Consider the following 20,787-nt stretch of genomic DNA (forward strand, 5'->3'; position numbering starts at 1 on the left):
TTTGAGCCTGCTCTGCCATTCAATGAGATCATGGCTGATCTTCTGCCTCAACTCCATTCACCGACCCTATCACCATATCCCTTGATGCCCTTACTAGTCAGAATTCTATCAACTTCTGTTTTGAATATACCCAATGACTGAGCCTCCAAAGCCCTCTGGGGTAGAGAATTCCAAAGATTCACCACCCTCTGTGTGAAGAAATTTCTTCTCATCTCAGTCCTGAATGGCCTACCCTTTATCCTGAGTCTGTGGCTCCTGGTTCTAGACTCCCCAGCCAAGGGAAACAGTCTCCCAGCATCCACCCTATCAAACCCTGTAATAAGTTTTTATGCTTCAATGAGATCCCCTCGCATTCTTCCAAATTCAAGAGAATACAGGCCTAGTTTACTCAATCTCTTCTCATACGACAGTCCCGCCATCCCAGGAATCAATCTCATGAACCTTTGTTGCACTCCCTCTATGGCAAGTCTATCCTTCCTTAGGTAAGGAGACCAAAATTGTATACAGTACTCCAGGTGTGGTCTCACCAAGGCCCTATATAATTGGAGTAAGACTTCTTTACTCCTGTACTCAAATCCTCTTGTAATGAAGGTCAGCATACCACTTGCCTTCCTAATGGCTTGCTGCACCTACACATTCACTTTCAGTGACTCATGTACAAGGACACCCAGGTCCCTTTGAGCATCTACATTCCCCAATCTTTCACCATTTAGGAAATACTCTGCCTTTCTGTTTTTTCTACCGAAGTGGATAACTTCACATTTATCCACATTATATTCCAGCTGCCGTGTTCTCGTCCACTCACTGAGCCTGTTGAGATCCTCTTGAAGCCTCTTCACACCCACTTCACAACTGACACTGCCACCTAGATTTGTATCATCAGCAAATTTGGAAATGTTACATTTAGTCCCCTCATCCAAATGATTGATATAGATTGTGAATAGCTGGGGCCCAAGCACCGATCCTTGCAGTACCCCACTAGTCACAGCCTGCCATCCTGAAAAAGACCCGTTTATCCCTACTCTTTGTTTTCTGTCTGTTAACCAATTCTCTATCCATGCTAGTATATTACCCCCAATTCCATGTGCCCTAATTTTGTTCACCAACCTCTTATGTGGGACCTTATCAAAGGCCTTCTGAAAATCCAAATACCCCACATCCACCGGTTCCCTTTTGTCTACTAGTTATATCCTCAAAGAACTCCAATAGGTTTGTTAAACAGGATTTCCCTTTCATAAATCCAAGTTGAATCTGCCCAATCTTACTATTAGTTTCTAAGTGCCCAGTTATTGCATCCTTTATAATAGATTCCAGCATTTTCCCAACTACTGATGTGAGGCTAACAGGTCTGTAGTTCCCCGTTTTCTCTCCCTCCTTTCTTAAATAGCAGGGTTACATTTGCTATCCTCCAATCTGCAGGAACCGTTCCAGAATCTATAGAATTTTGAAAGATGACAACCAATGCATCCACTATCCCAATGGCCACCTCTTTCAAAACCCTAGGATGTAGGACATCCGGTCCTTGGGATTTATTGACTTTTAGCCCCATTAATTTTGCTAGTACTGTGGAGGAGGTGTCACTGAAGGTGCTTTACATTGATAATGTGCTGGTAGTAGGAAGCAGGACTTTTGCAGCAATGGCCCAATATGAACCTGCAGCTTTGGCGAAGATAAAAAGGGGCCTGTGGTGCTCATAGTTCACTAGTCTCCGCTTGAGCACCGCGCTTTTGGCACCGTGCCCTCGGCACCGCGCTCTCGGCACCACTCCATCAATTGAAAAATGCCATCACCTCCAACCTAAATTCCAACTAAACAAACTATACTGTAGGCACCTAGGCACCATTGCTCAGACAACAGAGTAATTTTAATTTTGCACAATAACTGTTTATTTCCATTGACTTCAGAAGAGATGTAAAACGGGCTGCTGGCTCACTATCACCTGTTTAACACTATCGCACAAAGGCAAGATCTACCCCAACATCTGTGGCAAATGATTTTCATGGAACGATTTGCACTCCTTATATGTAGATCTCAGAAACCAATAAGTGTATGCTGGAGTGATTCATCCTACAGTTCTAAATATGTTTCCTTCTGCTCAACAAATTTCCTGATGGCATGGATGAGATTGCTTGCCCTCTGTCTTTTTGGAAGGGGCTTTCAATACCTTCAATGTTGTCATAACATCAATTATAACACCCACTATAAAAAGTGTAATTTGTATTCCTTACATAGATCCCTGCCTTGTGCTGAGTTAGCTGATCTCGGCAAGGCTGGTGTGGGGTTACTACAAATTGGCTTCAGTAACACCAAAGGCTAAGGAGGAGATAAATCAGCCTGGGGTCCTGCTCATGTTCAATATTCAGGAACATGCTGCTGAAAAAATGCATGCCACTAGATCTCAGGTGAGGACAGGATTGGACTTGGCTGTCAAGATTGGGTTTGGTTGTGAGGGCCTCCATTGCCGGATGATACTATCCAGGCAGACATTTCAAAAACAGTTACTTGGATGCAGTACCAGCAGACTGCTGCCTCCTCTGAAATCGCACCCCAACTTAAGTCAAAACTTTCAGGAAAGGAGGCACAAGGGGGAACAATGTTACAGTAATATAAAGATTAAAAAAAAATATTTTGACATTGGCAACCATAGGGAAAGAAACACTATAGGTGACTATAAGAATGATATTACTGCCATACAACAGATCTATGGCAGTAGTGAAAGATATCATACATGGAATAAATTTCACATCACATTGGGAATGTAATTTAAAAAATGGAGACTAGATTTTGTGATCATCAGTGAGGAATGGTGGTGATGGAGAATGTAGCGCTGTTCCATTTTAGGTACTCCCACATATGCGTATCCTAGCCACAATATCAAGAGAAGATCTCCAACTGTATTGTAATGTGACAAGTCTATTTCCACCCCTGCCATCCCTATGGCCTTTCCGAATGAGATTGCTAACTTAGAATAAATCAAAGGTAATTTGGTGCTGTGGGCCACATCCACTAGGAACTGGACTTGAGGATGTGCAAACTTATTTCACATACAACCATATACACAGGAGGTCCGAGAGGGGGAATGACAGTCTGCTAAGCCCACTATGTTATCCAGCCCTCCCAACAGTTTTTTTTTATTTAATAGGATTTATCAAAACAAGTTGCAATGCTAAAACAGTAGAATAGAAGTTGGCAAAGACATACTCAAACCATTCAGCGATCTGGTCAGACCACATTAAAAGTATCTGTGTTCTGGTCACTGAGACATAAGGGGGATATATTCAAGCTATGGAGGGAGTGGTGAGAAGGGCCATGAGTCCTATTGCCTAAGGACTGAATCATGAAGAAAGACCAAGAAACTCCATCTCTTCTGCACTGAAAAGAGATGACTGCGTGGGGACTTCAGGAAGGTATACAAGGTAGTATTGAAAAGGTAAATCTAGAAGTCTACTTCATACCATTATACCAGGACAATGCGATACAGATTCAAACCAAAGAAAGACAAATTTTAGACTCATAGTAGGAAGTTCTTTTTGAGTGGTCAATATGTGGAATGAAATGTGGTAAGGTAGGGGAGGCAAATGGCTCTGAATAATGCTGTGATTGGGATTGTATGTTCTTTTGGATAGTTGAGCTAAACTGGACCATATGGTCTTCCTCAAACCTATCTGCCTGTGAGCTTGTGAGAAGGTTATTGTTTAATTTTAATGCCTTGAATTGAAGTTATATTAAAACATATCTAGAGTTTGTTAAATTGACTGGGCTCTGTGTAGAAGATACCAGAGACTGTGGGGGAGTGAAAGGGAATATAGCAAACAATGAACGTTAATATTTCCATTCAAAATGGAATTTATTACAGCAGTCATTCATTTATTAGAAGTCTTCACAATTTGTTAAACATTTCAGTTAGTAGGGTTTGACCATTTGTAGCTGCTGACATGTTTTGAACATTATGGTCGGAGCCTAATTCTTATCAAGTACTCCGTTGGTACCGCTGCCACACATACCTGATGTTGGTGTCATAGGTGTAGCTGCCAGTCCATTCATATTCAAGGCTGCCATCTGCTGCATCTGTGCTGCTGCGAACGCTGCCATAGGGTTCAGATAACCTCCCTGGGCAACTGATGCCATTATTGTTGCTTGCTGCTGCATCAACTATTTAAAAAAAAAAGTTTATTCTAGTTTTTCTTTGTTTTTTTACTTCTATAAAATCACTGCAATAATCTTGAAGGAAAACACAAATGCATTTTAGCCACATCACACTGGTGCGCTTGTTAATTCCTAAAGGTTGTTTCTGCATTGGCTTTTATTGACCGTAAGTCTCATTGTTTCTTGGCACTATGTTGACACAATGGGGCTTAAATTCGATAGTACCCAGTAACGGATGCAAAAATGATTGGTGCGCTGGCCTCGCACACCAGAAGAGCGGGGCCTGACAACCACCCTAAATTTGTACTTATTCCTCATTGGAATAAATCCAGTGAGCTGTAGGTGCCAAAAGGATCCCGGCTCTTTGAATTCCTGCTGGCTCATATGCCGAACCATCCCGCAGGCAAGTCCAGTGAGAGAGGGGGAGGAAAATGGGAAGGGGGGACAATATGGGGCGACGGCGGCCGCAGTATTACTGTGGAGGCAGGAGAAGCATTATGGTCCATCTAGTTTGCCTTCTACCATCCTGGTAGTCGCATGATAGAACAATAATGGAGTTGATGACTAATCATGCAATCAATCTCTATCAATTATTCTACAACAGACTCAAACATGAGGCAAGAAAAGCTTTGGGAACATAGTTTCAAAGTCACCTGTTTCTCTCAAACTTACCACACTTACCATATTTCATGTCTCAGATTTCTCACATACTGTATCCCAAAATATTAGTTTCTGAAAGAAATCTATCTAATTTATATTACAGGAAACTTTCGATTAACCGGCCCCTAAATAACCGGAACGCTCTATCCACCGGCAAAATTCAGGAGTCGGTTCAGGTAACTTTTTTTTACTTTTAGTTACTTTTTTTAATTGATTTGTTGCCGTGCAAGGGTGTAGCTGAAGCTGTTGCTAAGCTACAGAGACGCTTGCAACTTGTGCCGATTGTTTTGAAGCTGTTGCTAACAGGGTTTGTTGCTTTATACGGAGCTCTGAGCTCCGTATCTTTTACTATAGCGTTCGGTTATCCGGAACTGTTGATGAACCGGCAACACGTCGGTCCTGTCCGTGCCGGATACCAGAAAGTTTCCTGCATCTAGTGACTTTAGAATCTGAAAAACAGCAATCATATCACATCTCAACTTTCCCTTCTCCAGAAAGAACGTACCCAATTTACATAATCGCTACCCATAATCCAATCCCTCCACCCTCTCAATCACTCTGGTTACCCTCTTCTGTATCCTCTCAATAGCTGCAATATCCTTTTTGTATTGTGGTGACCAAAACTATACACAGTATTCCAAGTCTGGTCACATCAGTGATTTATAAAGTGGCAGAATTATCTCACTATTACAGCTCAATATTGGCCTTTTAATACATATTAACATTTGATTTGCTTTACTCACTGCCAACGAGCATTGTTAGCTTCAATTTGCTGTCAATCAGGAGCCTCAGATCTTTTTTCATTTTCCATACCCATTATTTTCTTTCCATTTAAATAATATTCCCTTCCTGAATGTTTTGTCCCCATGTGAAGCACTTTGCATTTCTCTACATTGAGTTTCATCTGCCATTTGTCTGCCCAATTCCCAGGTATATTCAAATCCAACTGTAGCTTGTCCTGCTCAGCTTTGCAGTCTATCACCTTCATTAGCTTTGTATCAGCTGCAAATTTAGCCACTGTGCTTGTGACCCCCTCAGCTCCAGATCATTTATGAAGATGTTAATAGAGGTCCCAAAACAGACCCTTGTGGATCCCCATTGGTAACATTTCCCCAGCGTGATGACATTCCCTGTACCACCACTCTCTGGGTTCTATAGATCAACCAATTACAAAAGCATTGTAAGATATTTCCCTTGAATTCTGCTTTCTTTATATTTATTACCAAACTTTCCAGAGGAATTGTATCAAAGGCCTTAGCAAAATCTAAATATACAACATGCACTGCCTTACCCTAATCAAGCGCCTTTGTCACACCCTCAAAGAAAACCAGTAGATTGGATTGACAAGATTTGCTGCAATTTTCTCCCTTCGTTCCTTAAGAATCCTCAGATACATCCTGAGATTTATTTACCTTAAATTTGCATAGCTGTTCGGCAACCATGCTGGTAGCGGTGTGACTGGTGTCACAACTTGCCCTTGCAACACCTTGAAGTTCCTTTACAGATCAAATCAGCTACTGGTCTCCTCCATAGTAAAAATTAATTTAACACTTCTGCAGCATGTGTAGCATCAGTTTGTCATGTCCTTATAGGATTCCACCTTCAGTGGCCCCACTCCCTCCCTCATTTCCCTTAGCCTCTTAATAGAACTTCAAAACTGTTGATTATTTTTTACCAAAAATGTTTTATTATTATCCATAAAACCTTAATATAATATTTGATTATTATTACAATATTCTAAACCGAAATTTAAAACAGGAGCAAGGAACAACTGAGAGTCACTAAAAGTGTCCAGGTATCTTTCTTTAACATATAGCAAATGAATAACATGGTAGAATATACTACCATTTTGACATATTGTCCTAGATCAGTGTGTCATTCTGTAGCATAACAAACTATTTCAGATTGACAGGATCCTACCCTGATATAGATGAGTCTTTACAGATTTATTGTATTATGTTTATCACACGGACACACACAAGTAAGTTATAATGCTGGATATCCTGTTGATTTAGAAGAGTATGTTATACTGCAGGATCTCTCACTGGCATGTAACACAATGCTACACTGCAGGATATTGCATTGATCTAAAATAGTATGTCATATTTATATTGATCTAGATCAGTATGTTGTACTATAATATTCTGTTGATCTACTGCCAGATATTACATTGATCCAGAACAGTATGTTTTACTGTATGATATTACATCAATCTACAAGAATATGTTATGTTGCAACATATTATATTGATCTAGAACAGCATGTTCTACTGCAGGATGTAATCCTGCTCTAGACTATGTCATACTGTAGGATATTATATTGATTTACAACTGTAGATGTACAAGATATGGTATTAGATTGATCGACAACAGTACTGCAGGATGTTATGTTGGTCTAGAGTAGCAAGATATAATGCAGCAGAGTTGGAAGATATATTTATCGAACACAATATGCTATACTGCAAATCTTATTGATCTAGAATATGCTGCATTGCCAGATGTTACATTGATCTATAACCTCATATAAGGAATTTTCTGTGGTATTCATAACATTTCCCCTCTTGTGTATATGTATTTTATATAAGAAAGAACTTGTACTGATAATAGGTTATATTTATATAGCGCATTTCATATCCTCAGAACACCCCAAAGCACTTCACAATCAATGAAATACTTTTGAAGTGTAGTCACTGTTGTAATATAGGGAAAATATATAAAAGAATTTGTAGCAAATAAAATGTACATAAAAAAATAATGATTTTTATAAAATTTAGCAGTCAAGTAGTTAGGAACAGCATGGTTGATGGTGCACAATACTGTTAGAATAGAACGTCAAGAGGAAACTGGAAGAAATACAGAACTCTCAATTCTAGCTACACTTAGACTCGTAGATGAAACATTAAGCAGAAATAAAGTCCATCTTTTGAGGTACGGGTGTGAGAAGGGAAATCTGAGCCAAGGTTGAGAACTGGCATGGTTTATCTTATTGGACCTCATAAGGTCACAGGAAGATATGAATAAGAATTACATTTGCTCCCATCTTAGCTTAAAGTCCCCCAAATGTTTCTTAAATAATTCCAGGATTTTTACTCCCACAATCCTACCCAGAAGTTCTTCCCAGGTAGTGATTACTCTTGGTGTGAAGAAGAAATTTCTAATTTTGCTAGTTTAATCTTTTGCCTCTTGTTCTATTGGTGCGGTTTAATTTGAAGTCATTTTCAGAATGTATCTTTTCTATACTATTAACTGTCTAGTTTGCCTTTATGAGATCCTGGCTTTGTTGCCTCCTTTCAAGCTTGAAAAATTCAAGTTTCTCCAGTCTTTCCTCCTATCTGATTTTTCTTCTTGTATGCAATGCCTGTTTGTATAAAATTGCACTGGCCACTATTACACCTACTTACATATTCTTTCCAAGTCATTGTTAGGTCCACTGCTGTCCCTTTATCACTAAAACAGATTATCTGCTCATTTATCTCATTGCTGTTTGTGGGACCTTGCTGTGTGCAAATTGTTTGCTGCGTTTCATTGCATTATATAGTCATACGTTTAGTAGTACAACTTCTTTTTGTTCTACTGTATTTTCTCTAGTGAATACTTCCAGAAAGTAATCATTTAATATATGAATTAATTTTAGTACATTTTCAGTTTTAACCCTTTTTTTTATCCTTAAGGGTCCTCAATTTTTCTTTGATAACCCTCTTGCTGTTATAATTGAATGATTTCTACTATTGTACTTGGCTTCTATAGCTTCCTCATTTCTAGTACTCTCTTTGCCCTACTTTACACTCTTTTCAAGGGTCTATCTTCTTTCTCCTTTGGCTTTGTGGAATTTATTTTTCTCACTTATTTCTCTTTGTATTGTCTTATTACACCATTTATGGTCATGCTTCTTTAATCTGCACTTACTAGTCCTTGAAATGTACTTACAAGAACATAAAAAATAGGAGCAGGTGTAGGCCATACGGCCGCTCAAGCCTGCTCCGCCATTCAATAAAATCATGGCTACACTTCTACATCAACACCACCACCTCCAAGTTCCCCTCTAAGTCACACACCATCCTGACTTAGAAGTATATCGCCGACCCTTCATAGTCGCTGGGTCAAAATCTTGGAACTCCCTACTGAACAGCACTGTGGGACAGCACGGACTGCAGCGGTTAAAGAAGGCAGCTCACCACCACCTTCTGAAGGGCAATTAGGGATGGGCAATAAATGCTGGCCTTGCCAGCGATGCCCACATCCCATAAATGAATAAAAAAAGCTCCACTTTCCCACCCTAACTCCATATCCCTGGATTCCCTTAGTGCCCAAAAATCTATCGATCTCTGTCTTGAATATACTCAACGACTGAGCACCCACAGCCATCTGGGGTAGAGAATTCCAAAGATTCACAACCCTCTGAGTGAAGAAATTTCTCCTCATCTCAGTGCTAAATGGCCGACCCTTATCCTGAGACTATGACCCCTAGTTCTAGACTCTCTAGCCAGGGGAAACAACCTTTCAGCATCTACTCTGCCAAGCCCTTTAAGAATTTTATACGTTTCAATGAGATCAGCTCTCATTCTTCTAAACTCCAGAGAGTATAGGCCCATTCTACTAAATCTCTCCTCATAGGACAACCCTCTCATCCCAGGAATCAATCTTGTATGTCCTTAAAGCACTTGCCCTCAACTAAAGTTTTCTACTCCTGCTGATCTATTCAAGTTCTTCCATCATTGCCTTGAAGTTGGCCCTCTTAAAGTTGCATACTTGTTTACTGGTTTATCTCAGACTGAGATCATGGGCTGGATTTTGCCAGGAAAATGGCAGAATCTGGGGGCGGGTATCCATCCCGTCCCCAACCCACCTCCGTGCCATCTTCCCAGGAGGTGGGTAGCCGACCTGCGCTGGGTCCCATCTCCTGGAAGCAGGAGTTAACAGGCAGTTAAGAGGATTATCCCCATTTTTCCAGCAGAGGCACAGACTTCCCGACGTCGGGAAACCCCGCCAGGGTCACCGAGGCAAGCAGTGGGTGTGCGGGGGTCAGAGGGATGCAAAAATGCGCTGTGGAGGTAAGTGATGGGTGCAAGTGTGGAGAGGTAAGTATGTGAGGTGAGTGAAAAGTGATAGAAAATGTTTACTTACCTTTGTTTCTTCCTGCAGGCTTCAACAGTTGGGAAACCGAAGAGTCTCGCACCTCACCGGCAGAGATGACAGAATGGCTGCTGCATTCTCCGATGCAACAGGCATCTGCTTTCTGCTCACAAAAGAGTTTTGATGAGTCTTGAATACAAGAACTCATCAAACAACAGAGAATGTCAGTGTTTGACAGCTTCAGATAGCTGTCAAATGATGACAATTCATCTGTTGAAAAAATTTTGACAGATGAAACGTCATACGCTGACGTTCTCTGTAACTGGCTTCCCCTTAATTGGCCTGCTAAGCCCGCTGGGTGGGCTTAACAAGGTCAATCGAGGAAAAATAGCGTGGGTTGGCCGCAAGTCGATGGAGGCGGGACTAAAACCCGACAAGCGGCAGTTCCGCCTCCAACGCACCCCCATTGGGAAAATCCAGCCCCATGTCAAATTTAACCATGGTAACTGTCAGCAATGGATGCCATTGCATCCATTCCCATTGTGCCAACTGGATCACTTGCCATTAATAGGTTGGGATGTGGGCTACTTCTCATGGAATCTCTAACAGTGGATCAGATCTCAGTTTTGTGTTATATTTACTAGCTTACTTGAGCATTCTCAGGTTATATTAGATTGGTTAAAAAACCCGATTGGTATGGCCTTTTAATCTCTTAGCAAACTGTCCTTTGTTTTGACCTAGTGCAAACCCCTAGAATTACCTTTGCTCTCTTTACAATGTATAGCCAGACTGTCTAGTTGGAAAGCTTACATTGTACCAACAAACCTTCTCCTTTTACCTCCCAGATGTTGCTGACATATAACACAGAATAATGCACAAATAGCTGACAATGTTAATGGTACAACTATCAAGGTACTCTTTCTTTACTTTTGGTATGTTGCAGGAATGCACCTACAGTTCGCAAAGAACAGTTCACAAATGTTTAAAATCGAAACCTCCAAGCCATGCATGCTTAATGCATAGAATAAGTTATACAGTTACAATCTAAATAGTTATTCAGACTGGCAAAGCAGAAATAACACAATAAAATTATGAAACAAAACGGCACCTGTCAGAATTTTCCCTCACAAGCCCCTCCCTCCTCACTACTTATGTTAAAGCCTCAAATGGCATAAATACCCTTCACGTGACCATTCCTTACATTGTTACTACAGTGTATATCCTGTGCTTAGAAATAAGTGCTAATGTAGACATTGCAACACAAAACTTAATAGTACAGAATGACATCTGACTTGAGGTCACCACTAATAAGGATGCAATGCAATGGGAGGAGCATTCCTTAGCGGAGAGCTGACAGATACAAAGCAACTAATTATGTGGTGAGTTTTCCAAGTCTAGGCTAATGGCGAGGCATCTTGACTCCCACAGTGCATATCAATGTCATTACATAACTTATTCCATGGATTTCAATGGATGGAGACCCATGGGCAGCACGCCCCCTGATTTTCTGTTATGTGCTGGCGTTGGGTGAGGCGCTGCTGCTGGTTCGGACTTTAGACATAAATAAAACATTTTTTTATCTTCCATTAGTGTTTCAACCTATGTGATAACTGATGTATAAAAGTTTATTACATGACCTGAGTGACAGAGTGAAGACGTAGCCCTGAAGGTCTCCCAGGGAATAAGCTTTTCCTTTTTGTGCTTCATGCCGCAAGTTAAAAAATACATGAACCCGTCTCATATTTATCAAAATTTAGGACTGAACTTTGGGAACCTTGACTTAATTTCAGATGTTTCAATCTGAATAGTTTCTATTTCTAGGTCTTCCAAATTCCTCTTTGGAGACTGCTGAGCCAATTAAGACTCGTGGTCAGATCAGAGTTTGATCTGTAGTCAAACTTCAGATCTGACCCTGACTTTAAAAGTTTCCTTAATTGTTCAGAAAAATGTCATTGGAGGCAATTATAATTCATTATGCAGGTATAGGAAGCTCTTATGGGGTCATAGGTGTTACTCAGCAGATCTTACTCAGCTGGCATGGAGTAACAACATTGCTTAGATCATCACAAGGAATGGCATATAATTTAAAACATATCCTCAAAGCTATGCAGTAAAGTTCTGTGGTGGAGTACTTATGGTTTAGTTTCTATTAAAAAAATCTTATAATTTTCTGCAATGTACAGCAGGTTAAAGTTCCTCTTTGTTTTGGACCAAAGTGTATCTTTGTGTATGCGTGTGTAGGTGGGAGAGCAGGGAATTCCTGTCGTACATGGCTGCAAGATTCGAGTCTTGAGCAAACCTGTCTGTAGCTTTTAGGAATATGTTTCATATATTCTTGCCCGAGTATGAAAAGCCCTTAGATCCTGTCCTCCTGGTCCCTACAAACCGGCCATTAACAGTACCCTTTTTACCGTCATTTTCCAACTGACCAATAGATAAATCAGTTTTACATTCTGTCAAACTGATACACTTCAGTTGAATTTCCAATCATCACCAGAAAATACTGTTAATCATGGTTCACAACTATTACCAGTGGAAATTTGGGAGGAACAATGTGAGATGACAGCGTACATCTCTTATTTGCTAATTATGAAATGGCACTGCCAACAGTCATAGGGAAACTCATAACCCATGTCATTCTGCACTAATAGCCCTGACGCCCCCTCTTCCCCCACAGCCACCACCCCACCCCCACCACCACCACCACCTATCCCACTGAGGGACAGCTCCAGCAGAAAAATAAAGCTTTAAAAATACTGGCAATTAAAACAAAATTGCCAAAAAGTATTTAAAAATAAAATCAGTGCTTAAGGGTTTCTGGTTCGAATGTGTTTAATATCTTGTCCTAACATTTTATGCAAGATATATGAAGTAACCACATCACTATTTTACATTAACAATTATTATTTTATATATCTGTTAAAATGCATTGGGCTGGATAAAAGCCAGTTCATGATTATTGTGGTGCTTTCCTTAAAAAAAATAATTGGATTTTCATATATTAGACATAAAAATGTAACAACAACTTGCATTTATATTGTGCCTTTAATGTAGTAAAATGTCACAAAATGTTTCACAGAAGCGTTATCAAACAAGATTTGAGACCGAGTCACATAAGGAGATATTTGGTGACCAAAAGCTTACAAGATGCCAGAATTGGAGGTTGTGGGGCTGGAGAAAGTTACAGAGATAGGGAAGGGGGAAGCCATAGAGGGATTTGAAAACAAGGATGAGAATTTTAAAATTGCGGCGTTGCTTGTCAGTGAGCACAGGGGTGATGGGTGAATGGGACAACTGGGGAAATTCAGGACCATACACTATCATTTAGTCAATTTTCTCTAAATTATGTTTGCTAGGAATAATAATAAAAAATAAACTGGATGAGCATTTAATGTAATTGAGGAGATAAAACAGATGAGGCTTGTCATTGATAACCTGCTTGGAAATGATTCTTAAAATGAGAGAAAAAGTAAATCTGCACAAGATTCATGGTCATGTTATACAGCTCAATAAAGATGCAAATAAACTACCATTTTAGCAATGAGATACAGTGCATTGAAAGTGGCAGTATGACGTGGGAGTCAGGTCTTGATCTGATCTGAGTGTAACAAAGCCAAGTGGTGTGAGAGTGCCCCACCCCCAGAGGGCATCTCACAATGGTTTGTGTTTGTATTGGGTGTAATATAACTCCAGCCCAGTGTCAAGTTTTTGGACCCCTTGAACAGTTTATAAAATGAACTTTTAAGCGAGGCTGAAGTTACTCTTTGCGTTAGAGCTACCACATGCATAAAATGTGCTAATGTATAGTAATCTGGTACATTAGCATTAATGGCACATTCCAAAAATTCCTCTTGGGACAGCATCAGTTTAATGCACAGATTAGATGTTAATGATTTGTTGGCTTGTTAAGAACCAATTAATGATGACGGTGCAACTCTCCACATGGTTGCCTTCCAGTTCACAGTGTGTGTGCGATGACCACTATAAGGGTCCCATTAAGGCAGCGGAGAGAATTGGCAAAGATCCAGCACAGAGCAGAGCACGAGGCATTGTAAAGAATTTCAGTCCACACATCACCATGGGTGCATCAAATAGTTTTAATTGGTTGAATATGTTAAAGAAGAAGAAAGAGCAAAGCCATGAAGGTCTGAAGCTACAGATCCATGGCAATCATGGGCAGAACTCCCTCAATCTCAATTAATAGCAACGTTTGACACATTACCATGGAAGCCATCTCCTGAAACCAGACCTGTGATATTAGCACCGCACTGCCAGGTAGCGGTAAAAGTGGCAATGCCACTTGCACCTTCGTGGCAGTAGCAGGAGATTTGGCAAGGATCAGTCAGTATGCATTTCATTGCTGCATTACCCAATTACAGATGCCCTGGTTGGATATGTTGGTGAATACATAAAAATCAGTGCTGCCATGCTGCAACAACAAGAGAGGCTGACAGGGTTTTTTCCAAAGATTTGGAATTCCCAGGGTACAGGGCACCATCGACAGCCTCCCTGTGCCCATTCAAGCACCTGTGTAAAAGCTCAACTAACAGCCAAGAAATCTGCAACCACTGCCAGATAATTATGGAAGTGAATATACGATTTTCAAGGAGTGCATCGTGGCCATAACTCTCCACTCATCACAGATTGAAGACATGTTGAACAGTTGGATCTCTGGAGATTAAGTTTGCCCATTCATGATGCAGCTCATGACATCATTCCACAACATCTGTCTCCCCAACAAAGCACCTTTGAGAGATATGAAAGCAAACACTTGGCACGTTCGAATGACAGTTGTTTGGACTCAGCGGGAGCAGGGTTGTTCCACAATATGCCCCAAGGAGAGTCACAGAATGATAGTGGTATGCTTGCACATTGCACAACATAGCCATCGAATGATTTTGAAAACTTTTTTAGAAAATGAGCGGTCACAAGCACAGGAGGAAGTGAAGGCAGAGATGAAGCCCACCGGCCTCTGCAGGAAGCTGCGTGGGTTTGCCAGTTCTTCCCTTAAGACCAGCCTTTAATCTGTAAATGCATTTTGCATTCATTGAAAACAACAGTGATGGTAAACTACGAGAGCCAATTTCCACAGGGATTCTACCGCCCATCCACTGTAACTTTGACAGCAGGGCCGCAGGAACCAGATATGCTGTTATTGTGTTTTCTTCAGCTCTTCTGCCAAAGTTACATGAACAAGTGGAAGAACCCTCATTTCAATTCACCCCCTGTGTTTAACACTAGGTGCTGCTGTACCTACTCCTCGAGAGGCATAAACTAGTGTATCACACTCATCTACACAATGTACTACTAGAAAGAGGAGTGTGCAGGCTTCCTGAGATGATCATGTCTATCCTGAAAGCCACCCGCCTCCTTTGTGCTTTTGACTACATACCGTTAGCTGGTGGCCAAGTCCTTATGCCAACTGTTGTAGTGCCATGAAAGTCTCTGAATTCCTCACTCATGGTTCTCTGGCATTTCTCCTGGTGCATGGAAGGGGGCTATTATATCTTTCAGTTTGGACCTCGATGCCACAGCATCATCAATGGGAGCATTCTTGACAGATACTCCAATTGTGCTTACTGCCCGCATGCCTGAGGTCTCCCCTGCCAATTTCACCGATTCTATATGCTGCTTAATGGTAGCCTGCAGAGCTCATAACCCTTGCTTCATGACAGTGCCCAACTGGGTAGTAGAATCTGTCCGCTTTAGTGAACCCAGTTTGCAGCATGGTCTGCGAGGAGGCAAGCAACTAGCGAACCCTTGCTCATCTGTTTTATAGATGTTCGCATGAGATTGGAATCAAAAAGTGACTCAGCAGGGCTTGTGGGAATATTATGCCTCTGATAAGCAATGGGCAACTCTTCCTTAGCTTTTGCCTGTCCTTTCCACACTAGTGTGAGATGATTCACCCTGCAATTCTTCCTTTATATCTGTAAAATCAGAGGCTGGTGTATGCTTCGAGTGATTATAATGCTGAATGGTGTAATGATGCTGGTTGACTTGCTATTTCTGGGGTTGCAGCATATCTGTAACAAGAAGAAAAAAAGCACATGACAGAGAAAAAAAAAGAACTTGCATTTATATAGCACCTTTTTATCTCCCAAGGTACTTCACAATCAATGAATTATGTTTGAAGTGCAGTCACTGTTATTATGTAGGCAAATAATTAGTCAATACGATAAGCTAGGTATGTTGTGGTGCAGAGAAAGTGCATGGCACATCTTATAGCGCAATCATTATACCTGCTAAGACAGATCTTCATAGAGAAGGTATGCAATTGCATAAAAGTAGTGAATCCCTGTCCTCTAGCTTGTCATCACCCATGCAGAATTATATCTTCCCATGAAAGTGAGAGGCTTGACCTATTGAGTCTCTTCACCCATCTGCACTTTGTGCCTTCTACTTTTCCGTAAGGAAAAGATAAATATGTGTTGAATGAGTGAATATTTTTTGCTGTGTATTCTAGGCAATGGCATAATTTATAGCCTTATACACAGTTTACCTGAATGTAAAGTACCTTGCCTAGAGAAGGTTTGTGTGAATGCTTGAGAGATGACTGAGTGCATTGTAATTGTCAGAAGTGTGTGTGAATAATTCTAATCTTTGGTCATAATCTAACATCATTCTAGGTTCTATTTTATGCTCATTGCTTCCCTGTGTGTTCCTTTTGCAGCAAGTTATTGGGTCAATTCAGGTTTAGTATATTCACCCAAGCTTGTTTGATATCTGTAACTTACTTTGATTGCCATCAGTGGCTATTGAGATAATTGGCATCTTTGGTGTATAGCAGACTATGTTTAATCAACCTCAGTCTTATTTCTCACCTTAGTACTTTTCTTCAAGTCTGAGACCTTCCAGATATCCATCCAGTGTCTCCAGGTACAGGACCTCATGATGATCTTCTGTGTGATGGCCTCCCACGCTTGCTTCACCCTCGAGGCACTGGCAGCTTGCTCCTCCACTACATACAAAGCATTTCACTGTGCCTTTCTATAGTCTATTACAATTGGCAATCCTGATTTTAAAATCTTGGCTTCTGCCTTATGTGCTCGCCCTCCATTTCTTACAGAAATTGTGTACTCCAAAGATGAATTGGCCCATAGTGCACTATTTATACTAGTTAAGTGGCTGCTTAGCTAGTTAAAGAGTATTCTGATAGATGCTGTTTAATTGACATCAGTTATGCAGTTCCTTTAGCGTGTCCTAATGCACACAAGGGGTATGGGAACATAGTGGTTATGTTACGGAACTAGTAATCCAGAAAAACTTCGTCAGCTGGAGACATAAGTTCAAATCCCACCACTGGGGAATTTAAATTTAATTAAATAAATCTGGAATAAAAAGCTAATATCAGTAATAATGACCATGAAACTACTGGATTGTCGGAAAAACCCATCTGACTTATTAATGTCTTTTAGGGAAGGAAATCTGCCGTACTTACCCGGTCTGGCCTACATGTGACTCTTAACTGCCCTCTGAAATGCCCTAGCAAGCCACTCAGTTGTATTCAAGAAGGTGGCTCACCACCACCTTCTCAAGGGTAATTAGGGATGGGCAATAAATGCTGGCCTTGCCAGCGATGCCCACATTCCGTGAGTGAATAAAACCCCCCACAATATTCCAGAAAGTATGCTGAATAAAGCTAATGTGCAAAAAAAAAGCAAAAATTTAAATTCCCATTTAATGTTCTGTTAGTGCATTGGGAGTAATTTAATTTCCAATGTTGTTAATGTTATAATAAAGTGGTCACTCCCTCCTACTCTCTTATAACATTAAAAAATAGCTGCCAGGCAGCAGAGCTGTTTATGCATCCAAGGATTGACCCTGACCTCCATGTGACCTGCATTGATACACAATTGGCAGCATAGCTCTGGGCTGCTGACTGCCCATTGAGCTCCACAGATACTGTCTAAGACCAGTGGCTGCAGTGGTGGAGTCTCCTGTCGAATCGATGGGTGAGTCTCAGTTGTTAAGGGTGCTCTGATGGGAGAAGAGCCCGATTCTAGACGGAAAAATATGGCCTCACATGTTGCACTGAAAGCCAAATTAGGTGGATAGTTGAGTTGCCTCGCGTGCCAGGCATTTGGCAACCAGATCTCGTAACCTTATGGCCTCAAAATCATTCAATCCAACCTGGCAGACATGTTGCCATCCTGATCTTTTGGTGGCTGTGTCTTCCCAGGTGCTGGGGTTAATACTGTAAGATTTCAAGGTGGCCTTTAGTGTATCATCTGCCCATCACTATTGCAATATCCGGACCGCAGCTCGCCATAGAAGACAGCTTTGGGAATTCTATAATCAGGCATGCAAACAGACCAATGCAAATTGGAAAAAATAAACTACCCTGAATATTTGGTTGAAAGGCAGTTTCATATCTTTTGAATATTGACATCATGTACGTCTAAATAATTGTAAGATGTTAATTGATGTGTATGTGCTGCACACTTGACAAACACTGATGTAATTGCATTTATCGTCAAAGTATTTCTATACAGCAAGATGTACATGTGGTGTATCTATATATCTGTATAGATAGATAGATAAAGGTAGAAACATATGTACAAAACTCAACATTGCTGAGCACAAATGAACTGTGCAGGATGCCGACCATCATCAGTGCTCCGTGCGATCCCACTGCGAACTTTAGACAGAGGAGGGGTTGGGGTTGTGGCAACAGATGGAGTGTGAAGTGATGTGGAATACAGAAGACGACGTGAGGCCCACTGACTGACGTAAATGGGCTGCTTGAGTCCAAACTCACCAAAACCTCAGGTGGTTTGAAACCGAATTCATAGTGAAGCATAGAGGAGTCGTGAAATCCAGTCTGAAGTGCAGGCTGCAAAAAGGTCAACCAAAAATGGAAAATACAGTCACCTAATATTACATCTCCTCATGTGTATAGGTAACTGAAATTCACACACTAACCCATTTTCAACACTACAGAATACCTGCCTGTAAGATTAGATATGCTTTACAGTACAGTTTGCTTTTAACTTATATGAATGCTAATCAAATTATATTTAGATGCCTGCTAACCATGTAACAATAATGTTTATGAATAATAGGTGAACTGTTAGTAAGTAATTCACATCAATATATGCTGATGTATAGATTTAATATATCAGCACAATTTAAAAAGTCAATTTTTAAATATTGCTAAACATGAACATTTTCAGCTGATCTTTCCCACTTTACCTCTATGGACTATGACCTAAGATAACATAATCAATACTGTTAAAATGAACATTTCAATGTACATGTAGCCCATTAAACAGTTCTCATATTGGCTTTAATATTAGACCTCGTCCTTTCCATGAAAAAACTGACCACCTTCTCGCAACGACATAGTCTTATTACGAGGCAAGAATTGACACCAAAAATATATGTAACACAACATTGGGGTAGAATTTCTGTGGGGAATTCCCCTGATCTCCCACTGTAATTTCAACAAAAGATTGGCAGGAACCGCAGAGAAATGGCTGTTTACTCCATTTCTCCAGAGTTCCAACTGATGTCGCGGTGGGAGATTGGGAGAATCCCCACGAAAATTCCTGGTGATGCTGTCTAATTTGTTGGAAACTTTCGTGGAATTGGATCTGTGGTTCTTGCTGTGAATCTTTTTCATTTTCATTAGGGGAAGATGATGCCTCCCCTTTAGAACAAGCGTTGGCCATTTGGCCCATTGAAGCCTGCTTCACTACTTTGTTTGGCCTGACAGCTCGATCTTTTTAATCCCGAATACCTGCCTTAAAACCATCTCTTTTCTCCTACAATTTTACAGCAAGTGCACTTATATGAGATTGAAAAGAAAGTAGGATAGAAATTCATCACGGGCAGTAGCGCAAAATGTGTGATAGCGAATTGGCAGCCGGTTTTAAACTCTGCCCGATTTTCTTTAGGGTGTTGTGTAAAACGGGCTGCCGATTCACTAGTGCTCATTTTGCACTACCACCCGTGACGAATTTCACCCCCAATGTGCAATCAGACTGGATGCAGAAGAACAGGAATGGCTCGTTTAGGACGGAAAATATTTTTAAAAAACATTATTAAAGAATTTTTTGTTTTCCTTCCTGGGATTTGTGCTCTGACAGTGTGAATTGTAGTTTGCCCATGTCCCTGCTGACAGATACAGCACTGTGTTTCTGTGTCTAAAGATTTCCTGTCGCTGCATGGTGAGATGATTAGTGCCCTCTGAATATCTCTGGAAAGTTGCTGCTGTTTGTGGAGAAGGCGGCGACTTCATTTCACAAAGGTTAGGAAAATCAACTAATTCAACTCGTCTAAGGTGGTACAGCTCATCATTAACAACCCTGCAGGTGTACTGAATACTGACAAGAGCTGCACCACGAACATTGAAGCTATGCAGCCGTGTACACTTTGCTCAAGTCCTGTTAATGTCAAGCGCTCTACCAGAAAAGCCCTTGTGCTCCAGCAGTGACACACGCATCTAGTTGATCAACAGTGGTGTAGCCAGATATCTGCAACAACCAGATGAACACTGGCAGCAAATTATTTTGTCACTGATCCAGTTTCTAAATATATTTCCTAGAATTGATAATGAGAAGAGCTAGGTCTTCAGGTTGCTATCCATCTGATGTTGAACCAGATAATCTGGATTTTGAATGGGCTGCCCATAAATTTCTAAAATGAAGACTGGACACCAAAGGGACAATTTTCTGATTGGATGTTCCTGGTATGGAGCCATATTTTGAAAAAATCGCAGGCATTCGCCCAGGGTTTTCCATCCATTAATGGACCAAAAGTTGTAAGCAGCACACCAGAGATTTTCTGAAAGGTGATCTTGGTGGGGGAGACTCTGTACTGGGAGTACATTTAGAGGGAAAAATTGGATTGTTTTGCACCTCCTGTTAGTGCCCCTGGGGGGCACTAATGAGGCGCAAAACCCCTA

The 20,787-nt window shown here is 40.9% G+C and overlaps 1 protein-coding gene and 1 long non-coding RNA gene across 6 annotated transcripts in view; one reads left to right on the forward strand and one right to left on the reverse strand.

Annotated features, from left to right (window-relative positions):
- Positions 1–20,787, reverse strand: part of celf4 (CUGBP, Elav-like family member 4) — a 635,318-nt gene that overhangs the window by 102,849 nt on the left and 511,682 nt on the right. For all 5 annotated transcript variants that reach the window (XM_085973941.1, XM_085973949.1, XM_085973954.1 and 2 more), the window contains exon 5: positions 4,005–4,152. In XM_085973941.1, coding sequence (XP_085830067.1) covers positions 4,005–4,152 — 148 coding nt within the window. The remainder of the gene's footprint in view (positions 1–4,004; positions 4,153–20,787) is intronic.
- Positions 4,908–20,787, forward strand: part of LOC147123509 (uncharacterized) — a 31,817-nt gene continuing 15,937 nt past the window's right edge. Inside the window, exon 1 of the long non-coding RNA XR_015074602.1 lies at positions 4,908–4,982. This is a non-coding gene — a long non-coding RNA (uncharacterized LOC147123509). The remainder of the gene's footprint in view (positions 4,983–20,787) is intronic.

Source organism: Somniosus microcephalus, chromosome 2, assembly GCF_052327205.1.
Source record: "Somniosus microcephalus isolate GS21.2 chromosome 2, FLI_Smic_1.0, whole genome shotgun sequence".
NCBI lineage: Eukaryota > Metazoa > Chordata > Chondrichthyes > Squaliformes > Somniosidae > Somniosus > Somniosus microcephalus.